The sequence below is a fragment of the Poecilia formosa genome, unplaced genomic scaffold (assembly GCF_000485575.1).
Source record: "Poecilia formosa unplaced genomic scaffold, Poecilia_formosa-5.1.2 Scaffold3, whole genome shotgun sequence".
Classification (NCBI taxonomy): domain Eukaryota; kingdom Metazoa; phylum Chordata; class Actinopteri; order Cyprinodontiformes; family Poeciliidae; genus Poecilia; species Poecilia formosa.
This window is the reverse complement of record NW_006799942.1, coordinates 3,964,668-3,984,992: the sequence shown is the minus strand read 5'-3', so window position 1 is coordinate 3,984,992 and position 20,325 is coordinate 3,964,668. Positions and strand designations below refer to the sequence as shown.

The 20,325-nt window shown below is 37.6% G+C and overlaps 3 protein-coding genes across 6 annotated transcripts in view; 1 reads left to right on the top strand and 2 right to left on the bottom strand.

The window, feature by feature from the left end:
• Positions 1 to 5,909, bottom strand: part of fat3b (FAT atypical cadherin 3b) — a 76,814-nt gene extending 70,905 nt beyond the window's left edge. For 2 of the 4 annotated variants that reach the window (XM_007557990.2, XM_016673461.1), the window contains exons 1-3: positions 5,393 to 5,881; positions 3,344 to 3,430; positions 249 to 3,235 (exon numbers count right to left, since the gene is read on the bottom strand). In XM_007557990.2, the coding sequence (XP_007558052.1) occupies positions 249 to 3,212 (2,964 nt within the window). In that variant the 5' untranslated portion in view covers positions 3,213 to 3,235; positions 3,344 to 3,430; positions 5,393 to 5,881. Of the gene's footprint in view, positions 1 to 248; positions 3,236 to 3,343; positions 3,431 to 5,392 lie in introns of all 4 variants that reach the window. The other 2 variants (XM_016673453.1, XM_016673454.1) reach the window with 2 other exon arrangements.
• A 136-nt stretch (positions 5,910 to 6,045) lies between these two features.
• Positions 6,046 to 17,496, top strand: chordc1b (cysteine and histidine-rich domain (CHORD) containing 1b). The gene is made up of 11 exons (XM_007555696.2): positions 6,046 to 6,223; positions 10,206 to 10,255; positions 10,340 to 10,396; positions 10,551 to 10,711; positions 11,131 to 11,231; positions 11,562 to 11,620; positions 13,512 to 13,582; positions 13,724 to 13,829; positions 14,006 to 14,125; positions 14,223 to 14,285; positions 16,300 to 17,496. Exons 1-11 carry the CDS (start codon positions 6,160 to 6,162, stop codon positions 16,477 to 16,479), a joined length of 1,032 nt encoding a protein of 343 aa, XP_007555758.1. The 5' UTR covers positions 6,046 to 6,159; the 3' UTR covers positions 16,480 to 17,496.
• Positions 17,497 to 19,220: 1,724 nt separating this feature from the next.
• Positions 19,221 to 20,325, bottom strand: part of LOC103140502 (tyrosinase-like) — a 5,875-nt gene continuing 4,770 nt past the window's right edge. The window contains exon 5 of the mRNA XM_007555688.2: positions 19,221 to 19,809. Coding sequence (XP_007555750.1) covers positions 19,553 to 19,809 — 257 coding nt within the window. The 3' untranslated portion in view covers positions 19,221 to 19,552. The remainder of the gene's footprint in view (positions 19,810 to 20,325) is intronic.

Below are 20,325 nucleotides of genomic sequence, written 5' to 3'. Positions count from 1 at the left end.
TGAGATTTCAATACATTTTCTCTGGGCTACGGAAATTGTTATTAAAATATCTCTTGATTTTGGGCTCACTTTGTGGGGCTTTTTTAAAAATATATACATTTCTCAGATTCACAAATGGAAATAGATTTAATTATCATTGATTACCTAATTTCTGCTAATTACATGGGAAACAGTGAAATTTTGCATGTCAATAATGACGTTCTGCTGCACAAAACATGATAGATTATGCATACTCAGACAAGACCTACCTCGAAAGTGCCATTGAAGTCATTGATCAATGAATATCGGACTTGTCCACCAGGTCCAACATCTGGGTCCTGAGCCTGCACCCAAGTGATCACAGTTCCAGGGGGCAGATCCTCTGGTACCCGGGTAATGTAGCTGCTGGGGATGAAAGCTGGAGAGCAGTCATTGATGTCCTCCACTATTATGCTTAGAGTAGTTACTGATGACCTCCGGGTGCCTCTTTCGGCCTTGTCTCTCACTTCAATCTTCAATATAAATACAGGATGTGCTTCTCTGTCCAGTTGACTTGCAACAAATACACTTCCAGTTTCACTGTCGATACCAAACTGAGGGACACTGGTGAGCATTCTAAAGGAGAACTGTCCATTCTGGCCTATGTCCCTGTCAAAAGCAGTAATTGCAATAACTTCCATGCCAAGGTCTGCGTTTTCTGAAACAATGGCAGAGTAACTGTCTTGATAAAATTGAGGATTATTGTCATTTGCGTCCTCAATGATCACTGTAAGAAGTCTCCAGTTGGACATCTGAGGAATTCCCTGATCATAGATGGTAATATTCAGGAAATAGCGATCCTGTCGCTCACGATCCAGTGGTTGCAAAACGGTTATCAGGCCACTCTCCATGTTGATATTGAAGCTGTTCTCTTTGTTACCATCATAAATAGAAAAAAGAACACGACCGTTAAAACCAATGTCAGCATCTCGTGCCCGCACCTGAAAAACGCTGGAGCCAGGACTCAGATCCTCTCGTACAAGAATGCTTGTAGGCAGAGCTTCAAACTGTGGAGCTTGTTTGTTTGTAGAGAAAAGGTCTATGTATCTTTCATCAGACCTTGGTTTAGCCATTGCAGATGCCTTGGAGACCATTTTCTCTGCAAGAAACTGAGCTACCCTGGTCTCTTTGCAGGTGAACCCACCGGGTGGCATCCTGCCTCTCACCACTGATATATTAACGAATGTTGGATCAGAGGACATCTCACCATCTGTTGCGGTCACTTTCAGGTTAAATATCGAATTTTTTAAACTGTCTGATGCAAACGATCTTTTCAGTGTCAAAGCCCCCGAGTTAGGATTTAATTCAAAATTGTCTAACTCGTTCCCAGACAGTATCTTGTACCTCACCATTCCAACTTCATCGATATCTATGGCCGACAAAGTAACAATGGTCTGGTTCACTGGAAAATCACGGCTTATCATGCCTCTGCAAGAAACCTTCTCAAAAGCAGGCTTATTATCATTAATATTTACCACCCGAATGGTGACATTAACCTCTGTTTCTCTTCTGTAGGGCGAACCCCAGTCAGAGGCTCGCACTGCAAAAATATAAATATCCTCTGAGGACTCAAAGTCCAAATCTCTTGTGATCGTCAGCTCCCCTGTGTCCTGGTCTATACTAAATGGAATAGACTCCTCACCATTGATTGTGTGAGTTACATATCCATTTTCTCCTTTATCACTGTCCACAGCAGACACCACAAGAACAACAGTCCCTACAGGTAAGCTCTCATTAATTGCAATATCATAGGATGGCTTGCTGAACACTGGGGAGTTATCATTTGCATCTTCTATGTTAATTTGAACCCTCGCTTGCTGTTGACTGACATAATCAACTACCTCCATCTCCATGAAATCCTGGGATATCTTTGTCAGCTGCCTTATGGTCATAATAATCCCAGTCAAAGGGTTTATATCAAAGTACATTGGATCTGAGAGGCTCCTGAAACTGTAATTGACACTCAGAGGAGCTGGGGATATTTTCACCACCTCCACAATAGTGCCTGGGGGAGCTACTTCACTCACCTTGACTACATAAACATCTTTCTCAAAGTTTGCCAATACCGGGTCTTGCTTTGTAACCACTAACTGAACAACTTGAGTATTGGAAAATTTTGGAGGTATACCTCTGTCTTTGGCCTGGAAAGTTAAGTTGCAGCCATAGGGATATGTTTCCCAGTTGATCAACTCCGAGGATTTAACCCTATATTTGTTCCCAAAAGCTAATCTCTCAATGGCAAACTGTTCAAAAGGGTCTCCTTCGATAATGGAAACCCACTCTATGTCCCCAGATAACCCCTCATCTTTATCCTCCACAGTCAGTATGGCATAGATGAGGTCCTTGTCTATCAAAGACGGAGCCACTGCTACTGCACTGAGAACAGGAGCAAATTCATTAACCCTATCCACAGTTAAGACTAACCGAGCAGTGCTGCTGACGCCATTATTTCCATAGAGTTTCATTCCTCTGTCAACCACCTGCACCTCCAGTTCAAATCTTTCTCTCTTGTCTATCCTGGGTCGACCTGTGAGGGTTATGACCCCACTGGTTGGATGAACGGCAAAGAGCTCTATTCTGTTCTTGAAGAAGTAGTAGAACTCCCCGTTGGAGCCAATGTCAGCATCTGTGGCTGTTACCCGTCCAATGCTGGTGCCCAGGAGTGCACTTTCAGAAACAACAAATGAATAGAAGGTTGGAGAAAAGAGTGGTCGGAGGTCATTTGTGTCCAAGACCTTAATAAATATAGTGACCAAGGCCTCCAGACCAGTATGGGAAGATGCCTTGACTGTCAGAGTGTAATTGTCCTGTACCTCCCGGTTCAGCGTGGCACCATTGCCTCCATTAGTGCTTATACGTAAAAAACAAAAATCTCCCATTACAAACTCCTCAGCTTGAAAGATGCCATCGGTGTCTCCAGACTCAATTGAATATTTTAAGTCTAAAGGCCAGGATGGCACAAGAGCGATGCCCATTTTCACCTCACTTCTGATATAGGTTCTTACTGCTGAGTTCTCAAAGATTGTAGCATTATAGGATGGCTGGGTGAAGAGCAACAAGCCTTGTCCTGCTCTAGGTGTGGATAAAAACTGGGCTTGGACGTTGGGTAAACAGAGGAATATGCATGAAACAAAACAAAAGAAAAGAAAAAAAGTGGGTAGAGGAAACATATTTCCCCACAGATTAAGCTTCATCAATATTCCATCACTGAGACATCCTGTTAAAGAAAAAAAAACGACAGAGAACAGACCTGAATTTAGTTGATACATGTTTAAGATATGTCTACAAAGAAGATTTGAATAATCATTATAGGATAAAAACTTACAAAGACATTTCAGGAGTAGAGATTTGTCCTGTGTTAATGACAGCGCAGTTGGCCGTACAACAGCGGCTTGCATTTTGACACCGACTTCTGAAAATGATAAAATGAGATCTCTTTAGGCAACAAATATAAAACCCAACTTAAGTTATGGGTTTGTTTCTGGTGTGAAGATACCATGGTATAAAAATAATATAAGTTCGAACATGCTCACTTTCATTGTTTTCCAATGAAGTCCTTTTATTGAGATGCTAAAAGAACTGCCAAACACCAGAGTTTTTGTTTGGCTGCTTGAGGGTTAGTGCAGCACTGCCCCTCCCCTACATGTTGCTGTGTCAGCTGGTTGAAAGAAGGCTGCAATACATTTATTACTTGTGACTACTATGTCATTTTTTCTGAAAGAGTTAAAATTTCCCATAGTACCATGGTTATGGTTTAAAATTCCCATAATGTCATCTCAGAAAAAGTGAGGGTGGGGGGAGGGGGGTTCTAGCTGTTTAAAGAATGAGGTAATGCAGACCTGTTCTTCCCCCACTTGTTGCTGCACAGGCCAAGCTGGTGGAGAAAAGGCTAATGCACTTCTCCTTTGCTTTATAGAAAGTCATGGACAGCTGAAAATATTTTTATCTTGGGAAAACATGGACACTACATTGCTGGGAAGAAACTATTTGTCCAATTTCTTCCATTATTGCTTTCTCATCACACTTCAGATCATCAAACTCATTTTAATCTCATTCATAATTAGATAACCAAAACATGTACAGTATTTGAAACTAAAATTTTCTTTATTAAGGTAAAAGAAAATGCTATTCAATTCAACCAGGTCCTAACTGGAAAAGCATTTTTGTTTGTAATAATTGGCAATGACTCTCTTTTATCTATGTGGTCCACTCTTTTTTTGCCAAATTGTTTAAATTCAATCAATTTAAACAATTTGGCAAAGAATGAAATTTTAAGAAAGAGCAGCTTGTTTTAGGTCATGTCACAGGATCACAATCAAATCTCAATTTTGATTAGGAAACTCCAAAATGTTCCTTCTGTGTTTTTAAGCATTCAGAGGTGCTGCTGTGTTTTGGGTCATTGTCCTCCTTCATAATCTAAGTGTGTGTTAGAGAGCTTTTCTATCAATTATGGCAAATCGTTCAGATCCTAAGAATGAAAAGCAACCTATAGCATCAACACAAATGAAGGGATTTCTTAATTTTGCAGGTTCAGGCAGTAACAACTGCAGGGTGTGGCCAATGAAATTGAATCACAGATGTGAAAGTTACTCCATGATCAAGACGGATTCATATTGTGTACATATAGGTTCAGGTTGGTTTGTATACCTTTTTTTGCCCCTAATAATGGGTTTCTTTAAAACCTTCTTTTTGCATTTACATGTTAAGACATGTTTGTTTTAACATTTTATTGAAAATCTGAAACACAAGTGTGAAAAAAAGAAAAAACCAAAGAAATCTGAAGAAAAAGGGGAACTTTTTTCTTTCTTTTTTTTTACTATGAGCAGTTATATATGATTTATTACTGTTTAAAATGATTTAATAAAAACTGTGATACCATGAAATAAGTATCATGCCCTGACAATCACTGACTCATTCCCATCCTCCATGTTAACAGAAAATAAAGCTTTTTGGCAAAATAACAGACGGCCTATCAGAAACAATTGTTGTAATCTTAAAATTTATTTTCAGTCTTTATAATTAGTTTAAGAAGAGGCAGTACTGCAAGGAAACCTTTTTCAAAAGTCACCCTGTTTAGAAATTGAATTGGCCAGATACTGTTGTAACAGATTCATTTTGACAGATTCATCCATATCACTTTATTCCAAAACCAAGAAAAACAATTGGATATGTTTTGATTGCATTTCATGGATATTTTAACTAAATGTGTTTTAAAATACTGCTGAGATTCCATACATCTTTTAGTTTATTATTAAAGAGAGAAAAAGAGGAAAAGGGAAATTACACACGACTCAGACTAATTGTGTTGCACTGACATGACATCAATCCCAAAAACCAGCTTAGACCTAGTCATAATTTAACGACAGAAACCTACCACTGAGAGACGGTCCCAGCAGATGTTGGGGGGACACTTATCGTCTCCAATTCTGATGCGGCTCCAGCAAAGCTCGCCTTTGTGCAGAAATCCATGAGTTTATGGCAGTTTCAAGCGACAGCATGCCGCTCCAGTTGCGATACTCTGTGTAGATGTGATCACAAATTGCAAAGTGTCCTACCTTTTGACGAAACAGATGTGGTCAGTGAAAGTAAATCCGTGTCCATGCTCCTTGACCGTTAAAATTAGAAAAAGAGTAATAAAGCAATGCAAAACGCGCAAAAACAGACGAGCGCGACAACAGAACAAAAATCATTTGCAACCAATTTTTCCAACAGGAGGCTGACTGCTAGAATGCAGCCGTCCTCATAAAACTAAACAAATATTGCCCTAGTTGCAAGCACCTGACTGATAGACCCCGGGGTGCAGTGGGCTGTGTGCAATGGTAAATTGACCTTATAGCAGTCATAGATCGTTTGCTGCAAGGTTAGAGTCCGTGGCCACCGTGGTGCCATGGAGCTGTATCGCAAGTTTCAAAGCGGCCAGCATCAGTTGACGCTGATGTGGGACCACGCTCTCCGGATGGAGCTAGGTGGAGGGCGGTCTCCGAGTTTTGCCGAGTATAGCCGACAACAGCCGGAAGTGAGAGCAGGGAAACGGTACACAGGCAGCTAAGCGGCAGCAGCGGCACATCTCTCTGCATCTTTCACACAAACTCCCAAGTTAGAAGTCTTGGTCGCCGTTTAAAATTTGCTGCTAACATCACCATGTCTGTCTTGTGTTATAATAAGGGATGCGGACAGCGGTTTGATCCAGAGAACAACCAAGACGGTGAGTCGTGCTTTCAGTAAGGTAGCAGTGCCACGGAGGTTGAGAGAATATTAGCAAGCTAACCTCTGATCATCTGGAAATTTCTACAGCGAGCAGGCCTATTGGGCCCATGTAAGCTAACTTCATGTTAGGTGTTGGTACTTCTTTCATTACAACTACAACTACAACTACTACAAATTACCGTTGCCCGGAACAAGCTTTGTGTTGTTTAATGCTAGCATGAGCTTTGATGCTAGTTAGGTTTATAAGCAAGTTAACATGGTACTTAATTGAACCAACGTGGGGCAAGCAGAGCTGAAAGTTTCATGAACCCGTAAGCCTACACTTTTATTACACGTGAGGCATCGCTTGTATATCTCATCAAAACCAGAATAATAGTGGTGTGTTAGCATTGTTAGCTCTCATTGGTGGGGTTTAAAAGTAAAAAGGTCGTTCTTCTGACCTCTCGAGAAACAGCTTTTTTCAGTGTAAATCGGACAACATATCAGCTTTTGATCAGCACTCTTTTGAGGGATTCATAAAACAAACGTTTTTTCCGTTCTTTAAATTAATCCAAACTCAGAAGTCCCACTAATTTGGTCCGGAAATGATAAAAAACAAAGAAACAAACAAACAAAAAAACACGATTGTTTGTTTTTAATGAAAAGTGAAAAGTCAGACTTAAGGTTAGACCTGTATTTCCATGAAAACCTGTAATCCCTTAAATTGTCTTTTGGATTACATTTTTATACCTTTAACAAGAAACCTGTAGCAGATTTTATTCATTCACGATCAATGTGTAATATTACATTTCATTGACTTCAATCTCAGTTTACAATAATATAGACTAAATCCTTGTAAAGCAACAAAATGCAGCCATAAAACCTACTCTAAGTGCAGAATACTCAGGAAGTATGCCATGTGTTTGGTGTTGTGCCATTAACTAGTCTAAGTTTGTTTCATCCTGCTAAATTTGAATTAGTTCATGTTAATAGTTCAGAACTCAAACATGGTGGACTAAATTTACTCCTAATATGAACTAGTTCACATTTATTTATCAATATTTTTATTAAATAAATTATTTGTAGATCATAACACAATGTGTCAATTTGTATATTGATTATGTAACTAACTGCCTGGTATTTGTAACCTAGCCTTTGTCAATTTTTTTTTACATCTGTTTAATTTTGATCTGTAAGGAGATACGGTCAAGGTTTCAAAAAGCATATATTTCTTTCTGAAATCAAAACAAGTGAAAGGGTTTGATAGAGTTATCTAATAAGACTTCATTTTTAACTGTATCTATGAGGTTGGTGTTCCTCTTTGATAACAATCCTGTTTATGTTTAAAGCACATCAGCTAACCAAAATCGTGGATTATATAAATTATAGTAAAGATTTTCAGCTTCTGTTCATCTGTAATCAACCCTGCAATAACGAAACCTTAGAAAGTGACAGAATGTATTTACAATTATGCTGGTACTTCATTCCCTTGCTTACATAATTACAATAGCACCGCAGTCACCAAGTACTTATCTTCAAGGATAAATGTCACAACTCTTTTCTACACAATGAAATAAAGGTTTATCAGTTTACAGCTTTCATTTGCTCACAGCAGAGTGCCATTTAATGACATCAGGGAGTGCTATGCTCAGGACAAGTATCTGATGTTAAAAGTTGCATTGAGTCCAAAGTTTTCAAGAAAGCTTAAGTCACCTATGTTGCTGTATGACACTGTAGTTAATATATATGCTAACTAAAATTGTAACTGAGGATCTGAAACCTGTTTTCCCTCCTCTCGAGGAGGCGTAACTGGCAGAGGAAAGAAAGTCTCAGAAACTTCTAAATGAACAAATAAGTTGCGTGCTTTGTAATCCCTTTACCAACAACCAAAGGGCTTTTACCTGATGAAAGTTTTATGTCAGATCTTCACTTTTGGCTGCCTGCAGTTAAACCATAATCTGTGGAAATTGAGAATACTCTTCCTACTAACTTGGAGTTTGCAGCACAGATTCACCTCCAACACAACAAGGATTTAGTGCAACAGTAGATCATATGGGAGATGACAGTTCAGATATCACCAGAATAAAAAAAAAAAAAAAACTGAAGATAAATTTCTGATATGTTTAATTTTATTAAACTTATGACCTTGAAATAAAACAAGTTATAGATTTTTTTTATTTTTATTATGGTGCTACTTTGGAGTGTTTACAACACCCCAAATGTTTTAGATTTCTTATTTTCTCACACATGTAGAGGGATCTTGTGATCTTTGAATGATTTCTTTCTTCAGTTGAAAAACATGCAAAAACCGCTGAGGAGCAAATGTGATCGAATACCCCTTCATTCTTTAATATCATAAGGGGAGGTTTGTGTATTATGCTATTGTTTATTTGAAGACACAGACCGAGAGGCTTTTGAACTCCTATGGATGTTGTCTTTAGCTCCCATAGCAGAGCCCTCACCAATTCTTCAACTCCCTTAGAATCATCTTCTTCTGTCTTCAAGCAATCCAATACTGTGTACTGCCAAGACACTTGAAGCCCGAGTCAAGGTCTAATTTCCATTTTAATAGGATGTCTCTTTATCATAACAGTAGAGTATATTATAATTACCTTTAGGGATATCTAAGTGGTGTATCTATGGCAATAGCACGGAAGAGGCACAGCTCCAGTGGAACTGCATGGAAAGTGATTTATCACCTGTTCTCCCTACAAATGTGATTTTTTTTTTTCTTTTATTATTCATTTACCGCACAGTAATTTATTGTTGGGGGCTCTTCATACTAGAGTACACACACTACTAGCATAAGGTACATTGTACCTTAGGAAATCTCAAACATAGCACATCAATCCTATTTCAGGATGAAATAAGCTGTATTTTCGATGTTTTGACAAAATTCATGCTGCACTGTTTTATTTTATTTTATTTATTTATTTTTTGCACAATATGAGGTTTAATCCTTTGCTGAAGTCGTACAAACTTTCCACATGACAGAACATAATATGACACGTGTCTAGAATGCAGCTCTGAGAAAACCCACAATGTGGTCTTACCCAGATTTTTGATTAACTAAACAGAGTTGCAGCTGTTTTGTTTTGTTGCTTCTCTTTTTAGTAGCGGACTGAGCCGTCAGCTAATTCATATTTTCTGACGTTGATTCGTACCACACTGAAATGCCATATTTTGTGATAAGGGTGCGGAATGTTTCCATCTTTGCACCTTTGAAGCACATTTCGACATGAGAGCTCAGACCGACACAACACCACCCTGTGTCAGTGAATTTAAATTTAAACAGACAGCGTCAGCTTATGTTGTCTAGGAGGTTTACTACTTTGTTGTTGCAGATACAGGAGCTTCACTGACCTTTGAAAGTTGCTTTCAAACATCAGTATCACCTGTAGCGTTAGCGTAGCTGGCATGTGGCATTGTTATTGCTCAGCATTACTCATGCTGCAGTGCTGCTGCCGGAAGAATTGGCATAATTTGGGAAAATGCAAATAGCTCAGTTTGGATGCAAGTGTCTTTGAATAACTATATGTTTTATTGATTATAATATATAAAAACAGTTATTTAGAAATCCCTGCTGGAGGTGCACCAAGAAATCTTTTGACCAGAATCAATTTTCAGCTTGACCTGCCATTGCTGTCAGACTCCTTTAAATCAGATATCTTTTCGGTTGGTGATAACATCGTATACAGACACTACCAGCTATAATTAGTATTTGTAAAAAAAAAAAAAAAAAATACTGCAATATACAAAACTCTAAGATAGAAAATAGAGATTGGTGCATATCTACACATAATCACATTTTCTTACAGAACAACAGAATATAGAATTTAACCACCTGCATAAAAGATGTTCATTTATCATAATTATGCATACAATATTGAATTGTTCAGTGAGTTCCCATTATTGAATTGTTCAATTTTTAGAGCATTGATTAAATTCATACCCATATTTTTGTACAGCTTTAATCAACGCAGTGTTTTTTGTTTGCACAGATGCCTGTACCCATCACCCAGGAGTCCCAGTGTTCCACGATGCTTTGAAGGTATTGTACCTGAAAGCGTACTGATGGCTTGTACTTGGTTCAAACATTTTGGTCTAAGTTAATGTTTTGGTAACTTCTTTCCAGGGATGGTCCTGCTGCAAGAGAAGAACTACCGACTTCTCAGACTTCCTCAGCATCGCTGTAAGTTTTATGTTTCTTTTCATCCATTTCCCCCAGTTGTCTCTCCATTGTCTTGTTGTTGAGCAGATATTGACTACCGCCTTCTTTTTTTGGCCCCATTGGCCTTGGAGCACTTTTTTTTACGAGTTCAATAACAGTGACTTTCTTCTCACAGGGCTGCACAAAGGGACCCCACAACAAGGAGAAGCCTCCTGAGCCGGTGAAACCAGACGTGAAAACATCGGGAGAAAAAAAGGAGTTGGAGGCCCAAAAACCAAAGTTTAATGAGTACATCATCTCTGCACCGAAACCCCAGGAGGCGATACACAGGCCAAGGTCGGTTTCTGCAAGAGCTTTTTTCCCTAAGTTAGTGAAAGAGAAGTATAAATATCTGAACTAAACACAAAAATACACCTAGTAAAAGTTTAAATTGGGGGTGTTTGTTATTTAATATTTGAACAGTGGAAAACGGGGCAGAGATGTGCTTTTTGCATTCATTGTTCCTTTGGGACATTGTGCTGAATATTTATGCTTTTAGATCTGCAGACTGTTCTATATTGTAAATTGTACTTGTTTAGTTCCAAGCCTCAGCAAGACTAGTTTTTTGTTTGTTTGTTGTTGTTTTTTTTTTTTGTCTTTGAAGCAGTGTTTAAAAAGGGAACACTGGCGAAACAATTATGATTTAATAGTGCCATGATGACTGTTTAAACTTCATAAAAGCCTTTTTTTCCCTGAGATATTTATTTTCCTTACAGTCCCGATGAGCCGATGGTGAGACTGCAGCACAAAGTTTCTTCCTCTCTGAAGCAGGCATTGGAGAAACTGAAAGTATCCGAAAATATAACAGAGACAAAAGGTGGGAAACAGATTTTGATTTTCTTTTCCCGTCTACTCCTCTTTCTTATCTTTGCTGAATACATTTTCGTCATCTAGTACTTACAAGATCATATGAACAGTGCTTTTGACAGCAGATGTGAAGGTCATGTTAAAAGTAGAACTTAATGGATGACCACTGGGAATTTCCCATCATCTGTGTCATTCACGTCATGATATTCGAGTTAAAGATGACAGTTAGAGGGCAGCACATCAAAACTGATGATACATTTTTTAAATCTTGTCATGTGCATGATTTTCTTTTTTTTCTCTCTCTTTTTTTCTTCTTCTCTCTGGATGTTTTACGGTCTAGAGGAAGATGGCGATGAGATCAAAATCGGAACATCATGTAAAAATGGAGGATGTACAAAAGTAAGTGAATCTTTGGTGTTTTGTAGAAAAATGTGGCACTTTTGCTTTTAATTGTAGCACTGCTCATCTCGGGAAATCAGTTAAATGGTGAATTCAATTCAGTTTATTTACATAGAGCCAATTCACAAAAACGTATAACAATTTCAGTTCAATCACACTTGGAATGATCCCATATGAAATCGAACAGTACAGTAAGTTCAGTTAATTATTCAAATTAGTTTATAAGGTTTCTAATGAAACTCAGCAGATTGCATTGAGTCAGTGACTTGCAGCATTCACTCCTCCTGGACAAGCAATGTCATTGCCTTTACAGCAATCCCACAATTTTCTCTCATACAAAAACATATGCTCGTGTGTAATTATGACAAAAAAAATCACCATGATCCGAGCTTATTGTTTGACATTACACCATCCTCCAAACCCCCCTTAAGAAAAGTTAGTACTCAGGGGAAATTTAAGCTCCATATTTTCTGCAGGGTGGATGGAAAGCAAAGTTTTTCATTCAAGCTAATCAGACCTGTCAGGGCAGAAACCCCAAGATCAGAACAGGAATTTTGAGGAAAATTTACATTGACATGTTTGGTAGCTTGTCTGATTTGCATAATTATACTTGAACTGATTTTGTATACCTACTCTCATCGGCTTCTTGCTTCTAAGCTGTAATGAATGAGGGTTCGATGTGAATCTAAATTAGTCTTCTTCTGTTTTTATTTGTTTTTGTGTACAAATATTACTGTGACCTCCAGAGTTCCTACACAGTAAAGAGCAGAAAAGAATAAAGCTTATTGTTACAACACATAGTGCGATAAAATGAGAGGTTTCTCTTTAGCTTCACAGTTAAACTTACAAGAACAAAAACAGCACAATAGTACAATATAAAGTCACTGAGGATGATAACAAATGAACCAATTATGGAAAATATATGTGCATGCCTTATTTGAAGTTTGTTGCCCTTCGAACAGAAAACATGCTGAGTTAATAGAGCTGATAGGAGTATTCGTGTTTTTATGTCTAAAATTCATCCATTTATTAATGTTTATCCAGTTATATGTTTACCTAGGCATACATTAATTTCTTTATTCATCTATCCCTCTTGCTTTCATTTCTCCCTACACTCTCTATTTGTTGTTGTTGCAGCATTCATCTTTAAAGCCCATTCATTGTAGAAATATCTGCCTTTAATTCCTTGTAAACTTTTGTATATAAGCCTTAGAAACAGACTGAAAAGCACTGAAAATTGTGAAAAGTTTAGTGTAGGAAAGTAATTAATTTTGACATGGAAAAGTAATTAATTTTGACATAAAAGATGAGTAGGAACCCTTGATATCTCTTATTACCATAATAGTCAAAAGTTCTTATGCTGTCAGCAGCAGTAGAATTGACTAAGTTCTTCTTCATCGTATGCTTTTCTGTAGGGGTGCACCAATGAACCAGCCCAGATTTCCTTAATTTTGGGAGATCAGTGATCGGCCAATACTTACATGTTAAACCGATCTTATCCCCTGACCTTATCTACCTCAACAGTGGTCAAAAAATCAACCACTGTCCTCTTTGCTTGACTTTGAGAGAGGTTTCACTGACAGACCCGCACACCAGGTCATGTCTGCATGTCCGCAGTTAAGTCTCCCCACTGTTGCCAACTCAGTGATTTTCATGCTATAATTAGCAACATTTCAGACAAAAAATCGGTATCGGCCAAAATCGGAATCGTTAGATCAGGCTTTTTAAAGATCGGTGATTGCGATTGGCCAGGAATCGGTGCGCCCCTACTTTTAGCAACAAAATAAACACTGAATCAAAAACAAAAAGGGATTTTATGACTGGATAAAACATTATCAATAATATTTTTAAAAAATGTATTTTTAAATCTCATTTTTGTTTTTAACCTCAGACTTTTGAGGGACCTTCAAGTGACTCAGACGTGTGCTCATTCCACTCTGGATTCCCCATCTTCCATGAAGGGTTGGTATAAATGCTAATGCTAAGCACACACCGCTTATAAAATGTAAAATTCACCCCACACCATTATTTATTGACATTTATCAGTCGCCATTCTCTTGTGGCAACTGTAAAAGAATAATTACTTCTCTCCTGCTTCTCTAGGATGAAATACTGGAGCTGCTGTAAAAGGAAAACCTCTGACTTTAACACCTTCCTGTCTCAGGAGGGCTGCACAAAGGGAGCACATCTATGGAGGAAAAAAGATGCGGTATGTGTGCCAGCTTGACAGCAATTGATCATTTTGTGGTGCAACTCTATGAGGAGCCTTGGCTGGAACTCCATCTAGTGGTTTCTGGAAAGCCGTTTAACAATGAAGACGTTGCTATGCAGCAGAGGTGGACAAGTTGACTGATGTGCTTTACTTTAACTGGATTCTCTTTATAGGGGAAGAAGGTGGTCCCCTGCCGGTTCGACTGGCACCAGACAGGGACACAGGTCATCATTTCTATATACGCCAAAAATGCCCTTCCTGAGCTAAGCTATGTGGATGCCAACAGCACTACAGTGAGAGGCCGACTACACTCTGATTATTTCTGTGCTTTCCTGAACTGCTTAGAGTTTCATTTACTTATTTAAGATTCAATTTCATTTTTTTCTCTAGCTCAACATCCACATTATATTTGATGGCGAGAAGGAATTTCAACAGGATATCAGCTTGTGGGGAGTAAGTACAGTAATACCACAGTAAAATAAACCTTTAATGATTTATGTTCTATGTGTGCTGTGCATGCACCATTTTCTAAGGATTTGACAGTACACTGGAGACATCGACAAAAACTAGCTTTTATATTGAAAATAAATATTTCAGTTTTTTAATATTTTAATGTTAACAGTCAGAGGAGTTAAGTCTAAATAGAGAGACACATTTCAATGTAAACAAACCCAGATGTTTGAGGCCATAAACTATGGTTTAATTCATTGCACATCCCAAATGATACAGAAATAGGTACATTCAAGTTTAGATGGCAAAGTCCTTCATTTAGATATGCAAAAATGTAAATGCAAATATGCCGTTTCTGTATACATGTGATTCTTCACTCTGCACATCTACATTTTTTGGGGGAAAAATGTTAATGCAATGCAAGTTTGAGATTATCCTAAATGAGGGTTGAAAGGCAATTAATATTTATATTTTATGTGCAATACAGACTGATTTGTTAATGTTGCACAACACTTGGATGGTTTACAAACTATCATTTTAAATTATTATACAGTTGCTCTGGGAGAAGGTGGGGTTGGCACATTTAAAACTGTACACATTCTCTTATTGATATAAATACTTTAAATACAGTAGCACTGATAAGTTTGGTAAAATACCCTGACACTTTGGGCAAAAAACAGGTAGTGAGTCATTTACACAACAAACTAGTAGTGATGGTGTAAGGACAAACATCAAGCTGCACATCCAGCTTGTGTGCAAATCATTTTCTCACCAAGTAGCCAGCGTTCTCGCACCGTGCCAGCTCATAGTCTGTTCACAACCACTCTGTTCATTAAAATGAATGAGCTAAACCACCTCATCAAAATGTTAGAGCCATTTATGCATCATATTTCATTTGTATAGTTATTGCATAAAAATGCTTCCTGTTAATGTAAAAACAACAATCCTACAATTGTGCCAAAAAAAAAAAAAGCTGTTTCTGTGCAGTCAGCAGTTCTAATTATATAAGGAAAACTTGTGCTGGTTGTGTTTTAACGTTGGCATTATGTGAGAATTTGGTATATCTTACTGACATGAATAAATCCCATGTCAATAATAGTTTAAATAGGACAGTCCTGATCAATATGTCTGCTCCAGTGGAGCTGCTTCTATTGCTTGCAACCTCAGTGTGTCAGCAGCTGCATGGGGACAGGCCAGCCACAGCCTCAAGCACAGTTACAAACAGGTTGCCGTGGGAGACCCAAAGCAACCGATGAGCCTGGTGTCATCTTGTGTCATCTCATTTTCTAAAAAACATTTCACACTGTGCTACTTAGAATATGTTCTTATTCACAAAATCGAAGCGTAACCAAAGAACCGTAGGTGCATACAGAAAACATATCACCATAGAAATTACAGGTATGTACTACTTTTCTTTTCTACATTGACTCATGACCTTAGTAATATGTATGCTCCATGAAAATTATCTAAATACTTAACACATTATTTGTTACCAGATTAAGTTATAGACCAAAACACACATAATTATGCTGTCAGGGTATGCAAAGCTTGGATAGAGTGTACAAGTTGGTTTCAACATCTGGTGAGAATTTTGTGTTTGTGGTATCTTTTGAAATATATTACATTGAAATGTATCATTTTAATTAGTTAAAAACAAGTTATCTCAAATTAATTTCCCTGCTCATTGTATCCACTTAAGTGGAACATCAGTCGATGAAGACAGTTTATATAAATTGATTAGTTGTCTCTGGAAACGGTTATTAGTTTCCAGTTGGACTATGTTTTCTGACCTTGCATCATTTTTTCATCATTTCTTTCATTGCTAAGGGCTCCTGCGCACATGTCCATTTAAAGTTGGAAAATCTTTAAAGTACGCAAATTTAATCCTGCTTGATTTAGAAAGTCTTACTTTAGTGGAGTTTTTGGCTCTTACTAAAAAAAACACACACACAAAAGTGTGTTCATAAATCATTTTAATTGCTGTTAAACAAGTTGCTGTTTCTGTCTCACCTTCCAGGTGATAGATGTGACCAAAAGCATGGTAAACATGATGGCGGCCAAGATAGAAGTTGCCATGAAGAAGGCGGAGCCAATGTCCTGGGCTCGTCTGGACCTGCCACCTCCCGTCACCCCACCCAAAGAGAACGACGAAAAGAAAGAAGAGGGTGATAGTGATGATGAAGAAGAAGACAAATGATGACATTTTTCTGTCTAGCTTACTCAAAGGCAGGAAAGGCAATACTTTAACTTATTTACCTCTTTAAAGAATTGCCTCTTTTGCAGTCATAGCGTTCTTATGTTTCTCTGACATTCACAGCATTTTTTTTTTCCCTTATCTATCTTCATCATCAGAATTGCTTCTGGCCTTTTTCTGAAATATTGGAGTTCATTAAAAGCTTGAGTGCTAAGTATATCTTAGAAATATTTTTACGTGGACAATTGTAGACTTTAATCAAGTGAGGTAACAACTCACCTGTGTATTTGCACTGTCGTTCTCTTTAAAAACAACCTGACGGAGATGATGGGGACGCTCATATTGAATCATAATAGTCTGCAGTTGTGACCATCTCTCTACAATGGTGGGTAAAAGATGATTCAACCTGTACATTTACATTCTCTGATAATTGAGAAATTGGAAGTTACACACTTCCAGATGTGTAATGTTCTGTCATTCCATCCTTTGGTTTCAATTATTAGATAAATTATTGAATAGTTCTTATTTTCTGTTGATGTCCTAAGAAATTTAGGCTGTCTGCGTGATGAAGAGATGTTCTACCAAATCAAATTTCAATCCTCCAGTTATCTATATGTGTTTAAAATGGAATATATTTTAATAAACATTGTTTAAAAAATATTAGTTCTTCAGGTTCTGCTTTACCTTTGTTCCAGTGGAAATAAAGGTTTGCTCTAGGCTTTTTTTTTTACATTATCTTCTGCATTTATTTTGTACACTTTTGCTTTGAGTGACTATTTCTTGTGACTACAACACACTGCGGTTTTAATGGGAATGTAATGTAACATTTGACTATGCCAAATGAATACTAAGTATTTTGAGCAAAATACTGTTATTGAAATGATACACTAGACAGCATGTGTCTAAGTTTAGAATGTTTGACATTTATTTGGCTTAATGAGACCATCATAAGAGGTACATTAGGAAACAGGTTTATTCCACCCCCTGGAAAAAAATAAATTTTTGTTCAGCAAATTCAAAGCCGAGTGTTGGTGTTTGTTTATAAAAAATAAAAAAAAGTATTTGAGTAAGCTACAATAGATTTTTCTAATCTTTCTCTATCAACTATTGACATTGTGACAGGATAGGAAACACAAATTAAATTGGAATATAAAGTTAAAAGGCAAAACCCTGTAATTTTCAAAATTATAAAGCCTGGTACCGAGGACTTGCTGAACAGTACAGAAGTAGAAAAGTTGAAAAATGTTAAACGGCACTATGTGCCTGGAAAAGACTTGATGCTACTCCTATTTTAAGAGGCCAGCAGTACCTATCACATCTTTTGATGCTAGCAGGCTGTGTGAAACCGGTGTGGCTCCATGGTCAGGAATGTTTCCGAGCCATATACAGTCTCCATGGTAACCAGCTGACCAATGAACTGTCACAGTATCTTTTACTATTATTACTGAATCACATATTCACCACAGCAGCAGGATTTACTATCGCTATCCAGTTTATCAAGTGCTTAGTATACTTCTTAAACCAAGTATACTTGATTAAACAAGTATACTTGGTGGAGAATCAACCAGTTGGAGAATCAACCAGTCATGTGGCAGCAAGCTCTCTTCACTTTGGGTTTATGTTTGATAATATGTAGTAAATAAAAAAATATCTAAACCTATGTGCTACAGCAGCAGAAGACCACACTAAGCACGGACAAAACATGAATCATTAACATATTTGGTGTTGACATTGAAGCACGGATCCCTCAGGACTTATCTGAAGTTTTCAGGTTTATAGTGGTGTAATGGTATGGACATAATTTAACTCCCTAACTACTTGATAATTAATTTTGTCTGCTGAATTTTTCTGCGCATCATGTCCATTGCTTTATGACCCAGTGGGCTCCTTCCAGCAGAATAGTGCATGGTTCATTACAAGCCCTCTGCAGAACTAGATCAGAGACTGAATAGGTAATTCATCCACTGATTCAGCTGTGTTGGAGTCGGGACGCATGTAAAACATGGAAAACATCGACTCCACGTCTCATCCGTCAGAGTTTTAAAAGTTAAATCGCTTGTTCTGCAGAACGAGAGCTGATCATCACCGAAAACACTGACATTAAACCTAGTATTGAGTGATGCTATGAAATAAAAATCCATATCTTCTACTGACAACTGTCCATTCATTCTATTAGCAATGACTGTCATCTCCTTACATGATCTTACTTGGTGTGTAACCCCATGCACCCATCAGGGCCTCTGAGAATTGATTATTATTCTTGAGGCAATCTGTACCAACCCAACATTCTGGCATCCTCTCCTTGTCTAATGCAGAATTATGTTTATCGCTGAATAGTGCTTTCATCCAGAGTCTGTAACTCTTTGCTCTGGGGCACTGTTTTCTTGTTTTGTTCTTTTCAAATTGTGGTTTACATTAAGCTGCTTTTTATGTAAATCCCATTTACTGCAACCAGGCTTTTACAGTTCAATTAGCAAAGCTTACTTCTTTCTCTTCCCATTTGTTACGGGTCAGTTATCATTTTCAAGTTGCATTTCATTTAGCTTACAGTTTTGCCTTGTGTATTTTTTACTTTGATAAGTAAACTATGCTAACTACAATAAATCTATAGGTTTATTGATGTACATTCAACAAGGGCAAATTGCTTTGCCCTTGAATAACTTTATGCTCTTGAGTGACTTTATGCTGTATTTGTAAAGTTCCCCATATAAGTTAAGGATTAGGATTAATAGGGATTGTAAACATAAGGTTCTCCTAATTCATTCAAAAAGAGACTGAAAGCTCAAGTTCACAACTAATAAAGTGAATCAGTCTTAGTTTTCAAAATGATCATAATAAAGCTAAAGAATACATGTCTGGAATCATGAAAACATTTTCTGAAAAATGACGATACTCCAAGAACATATGTTAAAAGCATGTGCTGCATCCTTCCATCAATGCTTTGGAAGAATTTGATATCATTTATTAAAATGTAATCAATTGTAAACATTGTTATTTTACATAGTTTTCTAAATGCATGCAACAGATATATTTAGATAAGCATTAGTAATACTCCCATGTTTTTGGCAATGAATAATTACATAGTTGTTTGGTAGTTACGGTGGCTGGCTTCAGTTTCATTGTTCCAGATAAGTGGCTGCTTTTCTGGTAAGGCAAGGAAGTTTTTCCAAGTCTTCCTGCGAGGCCAGGCTTTGAATCGATGCTTAGCGAGAAGGATAGCGATAGCTGTGGTCACAGTCACAATTCCTCCGCAGAGCGCTGCAAGGATCAGCCAAGGCCACACATCGTGCAGCTCATCCAGGTAGGGACGCATGGATTCTGCAAGCCTTTGGTCTGCAAGAAAGGTGGAGCAAAGTCAGCACAGTGTGTTTTTATATGTGGCCATATATCCCTTTTAATGACCCATGCATAGTTTAAACAAGATTCAAAAGGCAATATTCAGTGAGTTTTTTTTTTTCGTGTCCAACCAGAGCCACTTTCTTCCCTGCATCTGCTGTATCACTTGTGGCAAACTACAACGAGGACTTGCTTTATTTAGCTCTCTTTTTGTTCTCAATATTTCATAAAGGCCAGTTTTGTGGCGTGCAAAACAAACTGTTAACAGCACGAACAGATTTCTTTCACCTGAACTGTAGCTCCTTCAGTTTTCTCTTTATTAATTTATCAATTCAGCTCACACAAATTAAGCATAGTGGCAACATAATTTATCAAAACAAACCCAATTTTTCCAGGTGTTATTTAAAAGAAAAACGTTGAAAACCATGTATTCCTTTCCTACCACTTCTTAATTAAGCATTGTGTCCTGCAAATTTATTCAAATATATTCCAATAAATCTTTTTAATTTTTGG